The sequence below is a fragment of the Danio rerio genome, chromosome 7 (assembly GCF_049306965.1).
Source record: "Danio rerio strain Tuebingen ecotype United States chromosome 7, GRCz12tu, whole genome shotgun sequence".
NCBI lineage: Eukaryota > Metazoa > Chordata > Actinopteri > Cypriniformes > Danionidae > Danio > Danio rerio.
In genome coordinates, this window is record NC_133182.1 from 74,715,335 (window position 1) to 74,735,000 (window position 19,666).

General features: G+C 35.5%; 1 protein-coding gene across 1 annotated transcript in view; it reads right to left on the reverse strand.

The window, feature by feature from the left end:
* The window catches only part of phlpp2 (PH domain and leucine rich repeat protein phosphatase 2), a 105,048-nt gene that overhangs the window by 17,544 nt on the left and 67,838 nt on the right, over positions 1-19,666 (reverse strand). Inside the window, exons 8-13 of the mRNA XM_073907553.1 lie at positions 16,703-16,933; positions 13,481-13,683; positions 10,765-10,825; positions 10,040-10,135; positions 6,593-6,748; positions 1,096-1,296 (exon numbers count right to left, since the gene is read on the reverse strand). Coding sequence (XP_073763654.1) covers positions 1,096-1,296; positions 6,593-6,748; positions 10,040-10,135; positions 10,765-10,825; positions 13,481-13,683; positions 16,703-16,933 — 948 coding nt within the window. The remainder of the gene's footprint in view (positions 1-1,095; positions 1,297-6,592; positions 6,749-10,039; positions 10,136-10,764; positions 10,826-13,480; positions 13,684-16,702; positions 16,934-19,666) is intronic.

Below are 19,666 nucleotides of genomic sequence, written 5' to 3' on the forward strand. Positions count from 1 at the left end.
GAAATAACGCAAAAACAACCAATTCTCACTTTTTAGTGAAATATAGGTGTCCTAATAGTGTTTTTAGCAGCGTGGGACACATATACGACTGTCAACATCTCAAAAAATGTGTTTTGGTGTGTCGTGACCCTTTAATAACACCCAGATGCAGGGCTACGACATGTGATTAGAGCTATGTTTTCCGTGGTAATCTAACCAGGGTGCCTACAGCGTTTAACACATCAAAGCTCTTGTGAAATTAAAATTAAAATATTTAGATGTTAGTTTTTTTAATAATTTTTTTAGGGGGTTTTCACCTTCATTTGGAAAGGACAGTAGAGGTTACAGACAGGAAAGTATTGGGAGCAGAGACAAGGGAAGGGGCGGCAAAGAACCTCGAGCCGGGAATCGAACTCTGGTCGCCGTGAGCACCATGGTGCTATCTGTCGGCGCACTTAACCACTGGGCTATCGGCACCAACCAGATGTGAGTTTTGAGGATATCTATAAGCTAGTGTGCTCTAAAACAGTGACAAAATTGTGTTTAGAAGATATAAAACTGATTTAAACATTTAAAGCTTGCAGTTTGTCACTTAAATCCTAAATGGATCATTGATTTTATTCAAGTCACCTCATACTTCGGTTTCTCATCAAATCTTGACCAATCAAATGCTCTCTAGTATCCGACATGCCCCGCCCCCATCAAGATGCTTTGCATTTGCTTTATTGATGCGCTTGAGCTCAACCACTCTCACTGGCAAAGCGGTGATAAAAACAAAATGCTATTGGCTGTATTTTTAAAAGGGGAGGAGCTCCTTTAAGTCCCACCCTCTCTTCGTATTTAAGTTAAAATTCTGAAACATTGAATAAAAAATGCACATTTCAAAGCATTCGACAAATCTAAATTTACAACCTGTATTTTGCTAGAGCACATTGCTATTTTTCGGGTGAACAATTAATCTGTGCAAATTTAAAGAAGGAAAAACTTGGTGTACACCAATACAAGTGCGTGTGGACATCATGTGGCCAACATGTACAGACAAAAGTTTCTTATCAACTATCAAATACACAAATCCTGTCAAAAAATGGAAGTGCTGGAGTGTCTGAAGTCCAGTACCTGGCAGGGAAGGACAGCAGCTGGTTATAAGCCATATGCAGGACCCGCAGGTTCTGGTGTCCGACCAGCAGGGCGGCGCAGTTCTCATTCAGGTTGTTTCCAGTGAGATAGAGCTCCTGCAGGGTGCTGAGGCTCTCCTCTGATTGGCTGCTCGGCGGGATCGTCTCCAGCCCATTGGCCGACACATTCAGACACTTTAAACTAGTAAACAAGGACAGACAAGCTTACAGACAATAGCGGTAATGTTGTTTGTGAAGTAAAAATCTTCTCGAGTACAAGCAGAGCCTCAGTACATCTTTCTGGATTAGAGGCGCTTAATGCTTGACAAGTAAATGAAGCCACAGGAAATGGAAGAGCTGCAGGCTGATGTGCTCATATTACTGAGTCTCACTGAGCGCCATATCCTCCTGTACACATCCATCAGTCTCTGAACACGCATGTCTGATCCTCCACGCAACACATCAACTCATCAGCCACAGCCGGCAGCATTTCTGATAGAATTAGTAATGAAAAAGTATTCAACATTATAAAACAGAGTGTTTGTATTTACTTACCTAAATAAAAATGTACTAAAATGTACTATTTGGCTAATTGTGTGATCTAGGTGTGTTGCTGTGTTAACCCTTGTGTACGGTTCAAATAGACTACCCTTTCGTTATGTTCGGGTGTTGTTTTTGCCCCATTGACTTCCATTATAACCACATTTTTTGATTGCAAAGCCGTGACAGCATATAATCATGCATTCTTTGTGATATCTCAGCACTTTATCACGTCCTCCAACCCATCAGGGGGCGCACATATTGCCCTATACTCCTCAACATTAGATGGCAGTCATAGATATATACACTAGATGTCGCCTGGCCTATTGTTGTCTATTGGACGGAATGCGTCAATAGCGCCGCCATCTTGCTACAGGGTAGTGCTCCTTTGAAATGAATGCGGGACCAAGGTACAGTGGAGGACTGTGGCCATCCAAAGCCAGAGATATACACATATACACATATATCTATGATCGGGAGTTTTCCTGGATGTTGTATGTAATTTTTTTTTTCTAATTACGAAAATTATAATTTTACATCACTTTTCTACATTGATGGATCAGTGACCGCACGGGCATTACTGACAAAAAGCTTGTGTTTGTGTGTACAGAAATGTACTATTCACCCTCCCTGTTAAATTTAATCTAATCATGTCCTGAAACACAGCTTCTCTCCTGCTTTCACTTCTCATACTGACGGAGGGAGCGATTCGTTTGTGAATGAATCCCCCGAACAACTCTTTCACTAACGTTAGCCGACAATAATACAGGTTTCTGGCTGCGCAGCATCTTGTTGTCATATTTCTTTTGCATTTTTTGCTGATTTTATTCAACAAAACTAGCATAAGCCGAGTGTTTAGTGCGAGTTGGAGCTTCTTTGTCTTATGGTGAATGCAGTACGTGACTGTATTAATATCAATAACGTGACCTGATTAGCACACAAGTTCAGAACATACAAAAACAGAAAAAAACTTATTACCTATTAAATGTTCTGCCTTTGTGCTTTGATTTCTTTGTTTGCTCGTTTCTACACCCGTAGACAGCGCTAAAGTCCCGCATCTTCACGTAATAACACTGTGTTGACTAGTGCGGTTGAATGACATTTGTCCTGGAAGCACTGTACCAATGTGGCGGCGCTATTGACGCATGCTCAGGGTCCCTATGCGATATCTAGTGTGTATATCTATGGATGGCAGTAGTGACTCTTGTTCCTCTAAACTCTCCTGTAATCAGCGTAATCACCACCACCTGTTCTTTGCCCTATATAAGACTGCTTTGTATCCTGCTCTGTTAAGTCCTGAACCCAACCTCTTGCTGCCTCGTCCAGTTTCCAGTTAAGTTGTTCTCAAGACTATTTTTCTTGCTATTTTGCTGTTTGATTGTTCTGTGACCCTCGTGTCTATTTTATTTTGTATGTATTTTTAGGAAGCTCGGCTTTCCTATTTTTGTTGTACTTTTTAAACCCTGGCTGTAGAGATATTATCTCTCCCTTTTGTCAAATTCTCTTCAGTAAAGACTATATATATATTTTTTTTAATTAATACGTTGTGGACAAACTTTGTTCCTCCTCTGCTCTCAGGCGACCAGTTGCTGACTTAGCTCATGTAGTAAGAACTACTGCTAACAACACTGTAGACCCGGGTTCGATACCCACTCAGATCATTACATTCTTGATTTGTATTTAAAATATAACATTTTTGTACCTTTACCTTGTTCCACTCAAAGGCTTTTCTGTGTGCTGAATTTTACCAAAGAAACTTCACAGATGAAATGTTGAATGTTGTGTTTAATGTATAGAAACACACATACTGAGCCATCACATGGCAGAACAGCGGTATACAACAGAATGTTTGTGCTAAACATGAAAACAAAACCAAAAAAATTTATTTTATTAGAAAAGTTGGTCACACTTTATAATAACTACACACTATAAATCATTTATTAAGCATTAGCAAATAGTGAACTCATTATCCGTTACGCATTAACTCTACATTAATAAACGTTAGTAAGCAGTTTATAACTGCAGCTACAAATGCTCTATTCTTGACTTATAACCACATTTAAAATGTGTTTAATAATTGTATTTTCATACTTAGTAAATGATTTATTTTTCATTACTAAATTAAGTATCGCATTATTTACAAACCGTTTGTATTTAAGAGTAGATGAGGGTTTTTAGGATCATTCAGAATGAGTAAGTAAATGATTAATAAACTATTGAAATCAATGTTTATATGTCTTATTATTCAGGCATATAGTAATGGTCAACTAATATGTTAATAAATGCTTTATTAACTCAACTTCATGCAGTTTTGTGACCTAATCTAAAGTGACGACTATTCATGCTTTATTAATCCCCTATAAATGACAAATAAAGGCTCAGAATCAAATGAACTAAATCTTTGCAATATTTTCTAAAAAGTGAAATTACTGTAAAGTTTAAACATTGCTGAATAACAGGAGTGTCAAAATACGACAAAACTGGATAAAACAACAATATAATGATTAAACAATGTAATAAAATGTAATCTTTAAACTCTACACTGATTTTATTTTAGATCAGGTTGCAAAGATTTATTTTTCATTTAAAGCACAGTTTTATTTGTGTATCTTTAAATGAACAGGAATGAGTAATGTCATTTTTCCTGTTTAGAATTTAACTGAGCCTTTATTTGTCATTTATAAAGGATTTATAAAGCATGAATGGTCCTCACTTTAGATTAGATCACAAAACTAGGTGAAGTCGAGTTAATAAAGCATTTATTAACATACATAGTAACCATTAATATATGCCTGAATAATAAGACATATAAACGTTGATTTCAATAGTTTATTAATCATTTACTTAATCATTCTGAATGATCCTAAACACCCTCAACTACTCTTAAATACAAACGGTTTGTAAATAATGTGATACTTAATTTAGTAATGAAAAATAAATCATTAACCAAGTATGAAAATACAATCATTAAACACATTTTAAATGTGGTTATAAGTCAAGAATAGAGCATTTGTAGCTGCAGTTATAAACTGCTTACTAACGTTTATTAATGTAGAGTTAATGCTTAACAGATAATGAATTCACTATTTGCTAATGCTTAATAAATGATTTATGGTGTGTAGTTATTATGAAGTGTTACCGAAAAGTTCTACAAAAGTTTCACTGGTGTTAGTAGATGGTTAACAAGCTATGAGCAACTGATCTGTAAAATGTGAGTCAATATATTAGTAACAGAGTGTTAGTTGTTAGCTTATGTCAGGGGTCACCAATCCTGGTCCTGGAGGGCCGGTGTCCCTGCAGGGTTTAGCTCCAACTTGCCTCAACACACCTGCCTGGATGTTTCAAGTATACCTAGTGAGACCTTGATTAGCTTGTTCAGGTGTGTTTGATTAGGGTTGGAGCTCAAATCTGCAGGACACCGGCCCTCCAGGACCGAGATTGGTGACCCCTGGCTTATGTTATGTTATTGGGACATTATTGTAAAGTTGCAACTATTCCTCATTTACTAACAGTTAATAAATGAAGAATAATAGCAACTTTAGGATAACGTCCCAAAACCATATATAAAATATTAACTGATACTCAAGTCTTTAGTAAGTAATTTACTAACAGCTTGTTCATGATCTATTACTAATATATTAGGTATAGTTATAAATCATTAACATACAGTTAACAAATCATTTATAACTTGTTGACTAACAGCTTGTAAGTTATATGTTTGCTATCTATAAGGTACAGGTTTAAATAATTAACAAACCATTAACTATTATTTTAAAAGTCATTTATAACTCATTAACTAACAGTTTGTTAATGATCTATTAAGTAGTTATAACGGAAAGTTATTCTAAAGTGTTGCCAATAACAAAATAGAAAATGTATATTTTTAACTATCTAATTCAGTGGTTCTCAAACTGTGGTACGTGTACCACTAGTGGTACGCAGGCTTCCTTCTAGTGGTACACGGAGGAATCAAATATGTAATATGTACATGCTACATATATTTCAAAATTTATCAAAAAGTATTTATTTATGAATATGGCAGATATTTATATTTAATATATTACATATAACCTATATTTCTGAGGTCCAGACAACATTTTCAGATGTTGATGAATTGGCTACTATATGTTAATACTTTACATTTAAGTACAGCACTTTTCTTTTTATCTTAAGCACATTTTAATTTAAATTTTGACGTTTTTATTTTTTTATTTTTTTACGTAAGCACAGTACAGTGTTAACGTTCAGACTATTTGTGTTTAAAGTGGTTGACAATAATAAATATTCTTAATAATAGAAATTAATCTGCCACGTTTTTGAATTGTGCATAACTGTAGCTGCTTTACTGGGCTTACTTCGCTACTATATTTCAATACTGCTCATTATGGAGGTACTTGGAGAGACATTTATTTTCTAAGGTGGTACTTGATGAAAAAAGTTTGAGGACCACTGATCTAATTGATAGCATTAGTTCGTTAAAAATGCATCGTTTCTGGTAACGGTTAATCTGAGCATTGTAGTCAATGGGGTAAAAACAGCCCCAAACATAACAAAAAGGTAGTAGATTTAAGTGTAATATTGAATCTTTTACATTTTCAAAGCATTTTCCCCAAATAGTTGTCAAAATAAGATTTGTTACCGAAAATCCTCGCATTTGCTAAAACAGAGGAAGTTGTGGTCAAATTAAGCTTCAAAATCACCCCAGAGTGGATGAAAACATCCCCAACAGCACACACTTTCACGAAAAGTACTTTGAGTATTGGTAAACTCTTGTTAGCAATTGAAAAAAAAAAGCAATTCACAGAGATTTCCCTGTTTATATGCGCTACAGGATAAGTGTGTGATGTCTGAAGCTCCTCAGATCAGACAGAGACACAGCTGTGGCCTTCACTGCACACATCAGCAGATAAACTGGAGGAAAAACAGCAGGAGAGGAGCAGCAGGAGAGCGTGACCTACTTTAAGGCCTTGTAGAAGAGGCTCTCGGGCAGCTCTCGTAAGCGGTTGTGCTGCAGGTCGAGGGTCTCCAGGGGGACGTGGTCCAGCAGCTCCGCCAGCCGCTCCAGCCTGTTGTTTCCAGCCAGCAGTTTCCGCAGACTCAGACTGCTGAGGAGCCTGAAATCAAGACGGACGCAAAAGCAGCTTCACCAACAGGTAGAGTTTACAGTTCAGCCGATGAAGAAAACTACATTCAGAAAGAGTGAGAAGTACACAAATATATACACTCGCCGGCGGCCACTTTATTAGGTACACCTTACTAGTACCGGGTTGGATCCGCTTTTGCTTTCAGAACTGCCTTAATCCTTCATGGCTTAAATTCAACAAGGTACTGTAAATAATCCTTAAAGACTTTACTCCATATTGACATGAGAGCATCACACAGTTGGTGGAGAACTGACGGCTGCACATCCATGATGCAAATCTTCTGTTCCACCACATCCCAAAGGTGCTCTATTGCAGTGATTCTCAACTGGTGGGTCACGACTCAAAAATGGGTCGCAGGAACATTTTTAGTGGGTCGTGTGTGGTCAATAAAAGTGGGAGTGTGTGGTCAAAAAAAAAAAAAAAAACGTTAATTTTTTTACTTATTTTGCTAATACCAGACTTTTATTTTGAAACGCACGCGCGACAACCGTACCGTTTGACATGTGAAATTTTGTAGCGCAAGTACGACCTCGAATATGTAAAGTATGGATTTACATATATTAACGAAAAAACTGGCTTAAAATCTCAGTGTGTCTTATGTAGTGAGGTGCTCTAACAAGAGAACATTTAGAAACCAAACTGTTACGTTCAGGAAAATGCACTAGTCAGAAGGATCCAATAGGGTATATGCCGAAGCACGCTAATATGACTTTTAATTTGCCAGTAACCTGGGTTAATCGGTTCCGGCGAACTGTATGCCATTGCAAAATCGGCGCGTTTAAGGTCAGTTTTCTTTAAAAATCAGCGATCTCCACTGGCTGAGTGATATCCCATATAAAGCGGGACTCAGGTTGTACAAGAAGCACTGCATTAAATTACATTTGTCCTGGGAGCACTGTACCAATGTGGCGGCGCTATTGACGCATGCTCAGGGTCCCTATGCGATATCTAGTGTGTATATCTATGAATTTTAATAAGCTAAACTGTTTGCTAATGTATTTGCTGCTAATGTATAGAATTATTTTTCTTTTGTTAATAATAATTTTAAAACATATTACTGACTATTAACTGTTTATTTACAATGAAACAGCTAAAAATGAACATATTTAGTCATTTGGGGATTTTTTAGGGGGGAGGGGAGGGGGGGTGTTGGGGAATCCCTTGTTATGGTGGGCATATCCCTTTTTTTCACATCCCAATGTTGACAAGTATGTTATATATAAGTCTAGGGGTTTTTCTTATGATTTATCAGTCACTCCTTGTGTATGTTAACAAATAAATACAAATTACTTATAATTCCTAAAATTATATTATAGTTCTTAAAAATTTTGGTTGCGGGTTGATGACCATGTAAAAATGTGGGTCCCATGGCCAAACCAGTTGAGAACCACTGCTCTATTGCATTATAGTGGCTGTGGAGGCCAGTTGAGTACAGTGAACTCATTGTCATGTTCAAGAAACCAGTCTGAGATGATGGTACTTTATGACATGGCGTGTTATCCAGCTGGAAGTAGCCATCAGAAGATGGGTACACTCCTGTCATAAAGGGATGGACATGGTCAGCAACAATACTCAGGAGGGTTTCTGCAGGTTTCATCAAGTCAACCAACAACCATGCCACGTTCAAAGTCACTTAAATCCTCTTTCTTCCTCATTCTGATGCTCGGTGTGAACTGCAGCAGATCGTCTTGACCATGTCTACATGTCTTATTTGCATCGAGTTGCAGCCATGTGTTTGGCTGATTAGAAATTTGCATTACGGAGCAGTTGGACAGGTGTACCTAATAAAGTGGCCGGTGAGTGTATAAACATTTATACACAGTATATTATATAAAATGTAACCAACGAGAACAACATGAGGCTGAGTGAATAAAGACAGAACGTCTGTTTTTTTGGTGATCTACTTCTTCAGAATACCAGCACAGCATTTCCACAGTCTCAAACGGGACCCGAACCTAAAGGCGCACACACATTATCTCATTTGTGCACGGCTCAGAGCTCTTTCACATGCAAATGACTGGATGTTAATGTGGAATGAGCTGGAAATGGCGCTTGGAGACAGCGGAGTGTCCTCATCAAGCCTCTGCTGATGAACGTCGGCCTGTTTCTATTCACAGCCACCGTCTGGACACACACACACACACACACACACTTCATGCGCAGCATTCAGAACACACACGGCGGATGAATAAAAAACTGCTGATATTAAAGTTCTGACAAAGAGGAGAAGCAGGACAGACTCTTATAGAGAGAAACACACAGTCTAAACACACACACACACACACACACACACACACACACATATACAGTGAAAAACACACACAAATCACAGATGTGCGCGCGCACACACACACACACATACACACACTCACAGATTAACACACTCACAGAAAGACAGACATACATTAACTCACAGACACACATACACACACAATCACTTAATCACAGGCACACACACTCACAGAAAGACTGACACACTTACGCACACACACAGAAAGACAGACACACTCTCACGCGCACACACACTCACAGAAAGACAGACATACACTAACTCAGAAACACACACACACTCACAGACACATTCACAGAAAGACACACAACTCATGGACATGCATATACACACACAATCACGCGCACACACACAGTCTCACACATACACTCACAGAAAGACAGACATACACAGACACGCATTAATACACTCGCACGCGCACACGCACACAAGCCCACACACACACACATAAAGACACAGAAATACACTAACCAGGCAAGACACACACAGTCTAAAACACACACATTTACAGACACACAATCACAGATGCACACACACACAGTCACAGAAAGAGACATAGACTAACTCATGGACACACACACACACACACACACACACAGAAAGACAAACATCCACTCAAAGATGCAGAGATACTACACACTACACACACACTCACTTGCATACACACACAATCACAGACACACACAAACACACATTCAGACACTCACAGACAAACAAACTCTCTCTCTCTCTCTCTCTCACACACTCATTTGCGCACACACACACACACACACACACATACAAACACACACACACATACAAACACACCCACACACACACACACACACACACACACACACACACACACACACACACACACACACACACACACACACACACACAGACGCACTTGCATTTAATCACAGATGCCCACACAGTCACAGAGGAACACACAGACACAGAGGCACACACAGACACACACGCGCACACACCTGGCTGGGAGCTCAGACAGCAGATTATGGGAGACGTCCAGCACCTCAATCTTCCTGCTGTCACACACCCAGTCTGGCAGATACTCCAGCAGATTCCTGCAGGACACACACACACACACACACACACACACAAAACGGTGAGCAGCTCAAAGAATGACTCTGTTCAGATGAGTCGATTAGATTTGATTCTGATTCACAAGCTCTCAATTCAGTTCAATTCTTCGTTCGATCCTCGATTCAATCCAGTGACAGATCAAATATTTATTCCTTATTATGGGGGCTAATAATATTGACCTTAAAAGAGTTTTTAAAAACGTAAAAACTAGATTTCTCTAGAAGAAAAAATATTTTAGGAAATACTGTGAAAAGTACTACTAGCTCCATTGAATATCCACTGAAAAATAATCTAAATTTCCCAGGAGGGCTTATAATTTTGTCCTCAGCTTGCGCATAAAGCTATAAATCACGTTCAGCCAAACTTTTCTTTGTTCCTTAATTAATATCAACAACATAATCAGAATATAATTACAGTACAGTCACTTAAAAAAGCATATACACAGATAATATCTTCATACTGTTTACTATCACATTAGGTTTGTTTGACAGACTTTTTACACGGATACTCAGCAAGTCGGACATTTAGAGAGATATGTGTGTCTATGTTTGATTATTGCACGATACGTACAAAAAGATAAATATGTAAATGTAATGTAAACATCAGTTACCGGGACAGGTCCATATGAGTGAGCTGGTTGGGAACAGGGTAGATGTTGACGGTGGTCAGACCTGTGAAAGACATTATTGTAAATGTAAAATACAATGCAAAGGTCATATAAAGTAATTCTATTGTGTGAGATTTAGTCTTCTGAATTTAACGTAGGCTTTACTGATACTAATTGTGCCACCAAATGACGAAGTGTTTTAAGAAAATAAAATTAAAAATTAGCAGAGTAGGGATGTCACAGCAAGGTGTAGCAAGTTGTTACACTGTGCTAAATCGAAAGTGAAAGTAAGAGTGTGTTGTGGCAAATTTACTGTACAAGGCAGATGCTTTAATTAAGTGTATATCACATCATCCGATTTGAAGTTGATTAACACCACGGGTATATTCCTAAAAGCAATTTGTCTGTGCGAGTGAAGATCACTCCCAAGCTGGATTTAAACTTTTGCCTGGCACCTTCGCTGACTGCGCGTGCACCTCGCGAAACGGAAGAGGCTTTTATACTTACCGTGTTCGCCATTGTGATATTCTTTAAAACGTCAAAAGAAATCCACCGTAAAATCAGACGGATAAACGAAGAAGAAGGAAGTTTCCAAAACCATGTCGTTTATATCATTAAATATTTTTAAACTAATTATTTTTATGATTACAATAATTTTATAACCATTCAAGATTTTTTAAAAATCAAACTTTGATGCATCACTTTTGTTCTTGTTGTATTTTTTTATGAATGTATATTAAGTCACTATACTGTTGTGTAAATTATGAATAAACGTTCAGAAGTGAAATAAAGATTCTCGTGCTCAGGTAGAGAGCAATGAAGGAGAAGGGACAAGGGAGCAATGCACACTGCGTAGGGATGTGTGAGGACCAGGAATGAGAAACGCTGGTATAACAGTCAAATAAGGTTCAAATGTTTACATGTCACCTCGCTAAAACACTGGAGATTGATTCTGACTGGATCTTTTTTTTTTATCATGCAAAAATCACTTTAATAAGGGTTTAAACACAGTTGTGTGGAAGCACTGAGTGAATATAACCAGCTTCTTATAGCATAAATATATTAAACACATTTTTTTATAATCAAACTTGATCAAAACAGTCTGCAGAAACACTCTGATTGACAGTCTTCATTTGTACGTGTCATCAGAGGGGGAAAACCCTGCCCACTAGTGGCCATCTCTCCCTCATTAGCATAAGACATTAGTCTTGGTTTTGAATCGGTCACTATGCTGACACATATGCATCTGTGACTCCGCCCTCTTTTGTAAAGAGCACAATCTCATTTGAAGTCACTAAAATGGCACAATTAGGATCAAAACCTAAAAGGGTCAGTTTCAGAGAGTTGTAAAACAATAGCCCCTTTCACACATGCAGACCTTTCCGGAAAATTACCGTCAATTTTCCGGGAAGGTGTGTATTTGTGAACGGGCCCTTTTTGAAAATACCGGTAAATTCGTTCCGGCTATTTTGCGGAAAGAGAAGTTGTAACATTACCGGTAATTTGCCGGAATGATGCGCTGTGTGAACGCAGAAGGAAGATTTCCGGAAGGAGCGCGTGCATGTCTAGATCGTGCTGACGTGAGACGTCTACTTTAGCCAATCAGAACAGTCAGACGCATTCACGTGCGCGCGGTTTATGAGAATAAAAGCCTTTGAATATTTTTCCAGACACCTTTAGCTGCTAGATGTTAGTCAGATAACGTTTCTATGTTCCTTCTTAATGCTAACTGTGTAAATAATTATCGATAAAATGTTTATGATAAGCCGTTGTTTGTTTACCTTCGAGCTTTGCGTGTGCCCGTGAGCGCCCATAGCGCCAGCACACACACATATCATGAACATCTCGACATGCGAAAGTGTTTCTCTATGTTTTCATTGGAGTTGTTCACAATACTGATCCATCCACAGAGTTTGTGATGTAGTCAAATGTTTACAAACACAAGCGCAACCGTTTAGAGGTCATTTCTAGTTAATGATGTCAGAATTTAACGGCATTTTGCGATGGATGTGTGAATGCTCTTTTCCGGAAAAATTCCGTAACGTCCTCGCCTGTGTGAACAGCGCTTTTTTGAATATACCGGTAAAGCCTGGAATACCGCATAAAAGATGTGCGAATAAAGCAGCGTTTCCTTCAAACGAGTCAAAGAGAACCAAATCGTCACTTCCTGATTATCTGGTGCCAAATATCAACAGTAAAAACGAAATTTGCAGTGGTAGAAGAAGCTGTGTGAGTCTTTTCTTCATTTAATAAATGACTTGTGCCTCAGAAGGCAATCTTGCCACGCAGTGAACCTATGGTGGCGTTTGAAGGCATGAGACGCGAAGCACAGACGCTCTTGATTCTGGAGGTCATTAATAATATAATAACACTAATAATGAAACTGTTAAGGTGTTTTACAATGACCAAAACAACATTTCAGATGTTTTACACTGTGTTTAGCTGCTTGGTTTGTCCATTCGCACACATTTTTATCACCAAATAATCTCTTATAACATAATCACATGACCTTTTGTAATGCGCATACAGGAATTTGTCCAAAAGTGTCCATCGCAGTTTATGCATATCTTTTCTAATCGAATAAAAATTTCCCGACTCAGTTATGTGCATCTTGGCGTTTCCATCAAGCGATCTCCAAAATGCGCATAAAAACATAGGTGGATGGAAATGTAGCTAATTAAATGATCACTGGTGTTTATGTGTGTATGTGTGTACTGACGGTTGTTATTGGCATGGAGCGTGCGCAGGGTGAAGCCGCTCAGCGTCAGTGTCGTCAGCTGGTTCCTCTGGCACTGCAGCGTCTCCAGACTGCAGGCGGAGCTCAGATCCAGAGCGCACAGATGATTGTCCCGCACGTCCAGCAGGAGGAGATGCTTGACCGGCTCCACAGTCTCACTTCTGACACAGCGCAGACCGTTTAACCTGCACACACAAACACAGGCCTTACACTAGCGCCAGATACACTGGAGACCAAGAGCAAAGCCATGGACATGAAGAACATAGGAGGTGGAGAGGATTCATTATTTTTTGAACTGTGTGTGTATATATATATATATATATATATATATATATATATATATATATATATATATATATATATATATATATACACATACACACAGATGTCACACTCACACTCCCTTATTTATCAGGGGTCGCCAAAGCAGAATGAACCACCAACTATTCCAGCATGTGTTTTACGGAGCGGATGCCGCAACCTAGTACTGGGAAACACCCATACACTCTCAGATTCACACACGCTCATACACCATGGCCAATTTAGTTTATTCAATTCACCTATAGAGCATGTCTTTAGACTGTGGGGGAAACAGGATCAGCCGGAGGAAACCCACGCGAACATGAGGAGAACATGCAAACTCCACACAGAAATGCCAACTGGCTCAGCCTGGACTCGAACCAGCAACCTTCCTGCTGTGAGGCGACAGTGCTAACTAATGAGCCACTATATATATATATATATATATATATATATATATATATATATATATAAATATATATATATATATGTGTGTGTGTGTGTGTGTATATATATATATATATATATATATATATATATATATATATATATATACACACACACACACACACACACACACACACACACACACACACACACACACACACACACACACACACACATATATATATATATATATATACAGTTAAAAAATAATGAATCCTCTCCACCTCCTATGTTCTTCATGTCCATGGCTTTGCTCTTAGTCTCCAGTGTATATATATATATACGCTGTTTATCCGACAATCCAAGAAGGATTCAGTCAAAATTTGCATTTTAGGAGTTGAATGATCTACAATTTAACAGAAGAGCAGCAGATTTGAATGCACAAGGGCCACCGGTGAGGACAAACAGAGCTGCGCCGCTGTGATTTACTGACAGCTGATCTCATTACATCACTGCTGTGTATTGATCCTGCATTATGCATAAAGTCTGAGCGGAGAGTAATAGCACACAGACAGGTGAGAGAGAGAGAGAGAGAGAGAGAGAGAGAGAGAGAGAGAGAGAGAGAGAGAGAGAGGTGGAATGGGCAAACCAACAGTGTGACACGTCAAGACATATATAGAGAGAAAGACGTGTTCTTACACCACTTTTCAAGCGTTTTCCAGGTGCATTTTCACATTTTCCAGCAAGTGTGGCAAATTACATATTTACGGACATATACATACTTCACCACATCATAGCACGTCATGATTTTGCCAAGTACGATGCGATCCTAGAACATCATTTTTGCTTGACAAATAGAAGGATAACACTCATGTAGAAATGCATAAACCTAACCATTGGCCTAAACTTAACATAAACTGTAAACGTATCCTTTGATTGTGATTGGCTGATTGGAATGTTGTTCCAGGATCAACATTGATGTTAATCCAGATACATCTCTTTCTTCAGGTTTAATCAAGTCTAGTATAGTATAGTACAGTACAGTACAGTAAAGTATAGTACAGTTCAGTGTAGTGTAGTGTAGTATAAAGTAGTATAGTACAGTACAGTGTAGTATAGTATAGTAGTACAGTCTAGTATAGTATAGTATAATGTAGTATAATATAGTATAGTACAGTGTAGTGTAGTATAGTATAGTACAGTGTAGTGTAGTAGTGTAGTGTAGTATAGCATTATTTAGTGTAATATAGTATGTAGTACAGTATAGTACAGTGTTGTGTAGTATAGTGTAGTATAGTTTAGTATAGTATAGTGTAGTATAGTATAATGTAGTATAGTCTAGTGTAGCATGGTATAGTGTAGTGTAGTATAGTACAGTACAGTGTAGTATAGTATAATGTAGTGTAGTATAGTGATGTATAGTTTAACAGTATAGTGAAGTGTAGTATAGTGTAGTATAGTACAGTGTAGTATAGTATAATGTAGTATAGTATAGTGTAGTATAGTTTAACAGTATAGTGAAGTGTAGTATAGTATAGTATAGTTTAGTATAGTGTAGTGTAGTATAGTACAATGTAGTATAGTCTAGTGTAGCATGGTATAGTGTAGTGTAGTATAGTACAGTACAGTGTAGTATAGTATAATGTAGTGTAGTATAGTGATGTATAGTTTAACAGTATAGTGAAGTGTAGTATAGTGTAGTATAGTACAGTGTAGTATAGTATAATGTAGTATAGTACAGTGTAGTATAGTTTAACAGTATAGTGAAGTGTAGTATAGTATAGTATAGTATAGTATAGTATAGTATAGTATAGTATAGTATAGTATAGTACAGTATAGTATAGTATAGTACTCCGTGTTTTAGAGCTGCTCTATCAGCCCTTTAGGGCGGGACTGTTAGTGCTTTAGGGTCGGACTTCCAGTTCTTTAGGGCGGGTCCTTTAGTGCGGGTCTTTTTAGTGCTTTAAGGCAGCTATATCAGTCCTTTAAGGAGGCTCTATTAGTCCTTTAAATCGAGACTATCACTCCTTTAGCGTGGGGCTATCAGTCCTTTAGCGTGGGGCTATCAGTCCTTTACGACGACCTTTCAGTGCTTTAGGCTGATTCTATCAGTGCCTTAGAGCGGGGCTATCAGTCATTCAGGGCAGGTCTATCAGTGCTTTAGGGCGAGACCATCAGTGCTTTAGGGCGGTTCTATCGGTGCTTTAGGGCCGGGCAAGCAGTCATTTAGGGGAGGTGTATCAGTGCTTTAGGGTGGGGTCTTTTAACAATCCAAATGTTCCCAAAAACATCAAATCATCCACCGCTCTACTTTTTTTTCTTATTTCAGAACCATTTCAAGTATATGTATGTCAGAATTGTGAAAAAAAGGACAATCTTAACTTCTGTTTCATGATGACTTTACGCATTTTCAAGTCAAATCTAAGCACTTTTCAAACCTTTAGACTAAAATTTAAGAATTTCCAAAGATTTCCAGCACCCAAAGGAACCCTAGAAATAGCAGAATGTTTCTCATACCGTAGATCGATGCTCTTAATGTGAGTCATTCTCAGCAGGCTGCACAGATCCAGAGTCTCCACCTTGTTTCCAGCCATGGCCAGCTTGTCGAGGGCACAGAGACGCTCCAGCACGGCAGGGATCTGAGGGAAATCATTGAAGGAGAGACCCAGACTGCAGAGCTGAACCAGGCTGCCCAGCTCCTCGGGAAGAGCAGCCAGACGATTGCCATCCAAACACAGAGTCTGCAAACTGAGGACAGAACAAACCATCAGTTCACTCATACACACATCCAGTATGAGATTTATTAAATAAATATGTTCTATTGTTATACAATGTAATATAATATAATATAATATAATAAAAAAAAATAAAAAAATAAATAAATAAATAAATAAAATAAAATAAAAATATACAATATAAAATAATATAATATAATATAATTTAATATATTATAATAAAATATAATAAAATAAATATAATATAAAATAATATAATATAATGTAATATAATAAAATATAATACAATAAAATATAAAAAAATAATATAATATAATATAATATAATATTATATTATATTATAAAATAATATAATATAATATAATATAATATAATATAATATAATATAATATAATATAATATAATATAATATAATATAATATAATATAAAATAAGATAATATAATGTAATATAATATAAAATAATAAAATATAATATAAAATAATATAAAATTTAAAATAATATAATATAATATATTATAATAAAATAAAATATAATATAAAATAGTATAATATAATATAATATAATATAATATAATATAATATAATATAAAATAATTAATTATAATATAATATAATATGATATAATATAATATAATATAATATAATATAATATAATATAATATAATATAATATAATATAATATAATATAAAATAATATAATATTATATAATATAATACATTAAAATAAAATATAATATAATATAAAATAATACAATATAAAATAATACAATATAATATATTAAAAATAAAATATAATATAATAATAATATAATATAATATAATATAATATAATATAATATAATATAATATAATATAATATAATATAATATAATATAATATAACAATCACTGATACGGATAGATATATTCATAATACATTCACTGTAAGCCTCCACTGCACGTTCAAAGCATACTTTTTTAAGCTGAGCAGAGAGCAGTAAAACTAGACTGATTTCTATGCCTGATTTAATCTGCTAGCGTAATATGCACGGCTGAACCTCATGCATTTTGCTGGCTCATTTAGGGGGAGGAAAAAAAAAAGCGGCCTCTGCTTGACAGGCTCTTTGGTAGAACTCCTGAATGTAGCTGACTGTAATTGCAGGAGCGGCGGTGATATAAAGTGCTGAATATTTTAAACACAATCATGCAAATCAAAGGATTATTTCGATTATAACCCATAATCACACTCTTTATGTTGTGCAATGTTTTTCATGTGACCTACACGGCACATTTGTGCACTTAAAAGTTGATTACAGAAAAAAAGAAAGGTCATTCAGCCAATAACAAAATGGATCAGGAGGTGTATTGGTCGGTCCACCATGAATACACCTTTCCTAATCTGATATAAAAGACTGGACTCAAAGAAAACCGCTAGCCTGACGTCCCGGGGCTATTGTGTTTTTCAGTCTGGCTACCAAAAATGAATCCACACTGCTTGTCGTGTTAATAGGAGGAAAAATAGTGCATTTCTATGCTTTTGCATTCACTCACAGATTGGGTAATTATGTTGTATGTCTTTTTTATGCATACATCTATTTAGTTTTTGATTTAGCGTTTGCACTAAATTATTACTTCGATATCAACTTGATAAAAAAATTTTTATAAATAAAACAATAAATGAAGCCCTACCAAGATTTTAAATAATTTTTAGGGACAAGTAAAAAATAAATAAATAAATAAATAAATGAAAAAATACATGAACAAACAAACAAATAAATAAACAAATAAATAAATAAGTTCATTCATTCAATACTTAAATAATTTAATAAATAAATTATTAATAATAATTTAATACATAAAAAACAAATAAATTCCTTCATTTAAAACTTAAATTAATTAATTATTAATAATTTAATAACTGAAAAAAGAAAGAAAGAAACATTTGGTTGTTTTTAAAAATATAAATATGTAGCCTATAATGAATGCCATTATAACTTTTTTATTTAGTAAATAAATTATTTAATAAATTTATAAAATTGTATTTAAATGTATGTAAAACGAAGGAAGGTCTACCAGGATGTTTTATTTTTTCATGGACAAGTAAAAAAAATTAAATAACTATAATAATAATAATAATAATAATAACAATAATAATAATAATAATAATAAATAATTAATTTACAAATGAACAAATAGATAATCAAAAAAACAAACAATCAAACAAATTTCTTCATTCATTAATGCAATAATATAATAATCTAATGAATAAATTAAATAATAATTGAGTAAGTAAATAAAAAAACATTTGGTTATTTTTTACAATATTTATATATATATATATATATATATATATATATATATATATATATATATATATATATATATATATATATATATATATATATATATATGTAGCCTATGATGAATGTCATTTATTATTAAGTAAATAAATGATTTAATAAATTATTAAAAATGTATTAAATGTAATTATTTAATAAATAAAACATAAAAAAGGAAGGCATACTTGGATGGCACATGATTTTTTTATGGACATGTAAAAAAAAAAAAAATAATTAAAAGTAAATAAATAAATAAATAAATGAACAAATATACAAACAAACAAAACACAAATAAATAAACAAATTCATTCATTCATTTATTTATTAATTAATTCAATAAATAAATAATTTAATAAACAAATTAACTAATTTATAATTTAATAGCTGAATAAATGAATAAATAAATAAACTTGGTTACTTTCAAAAA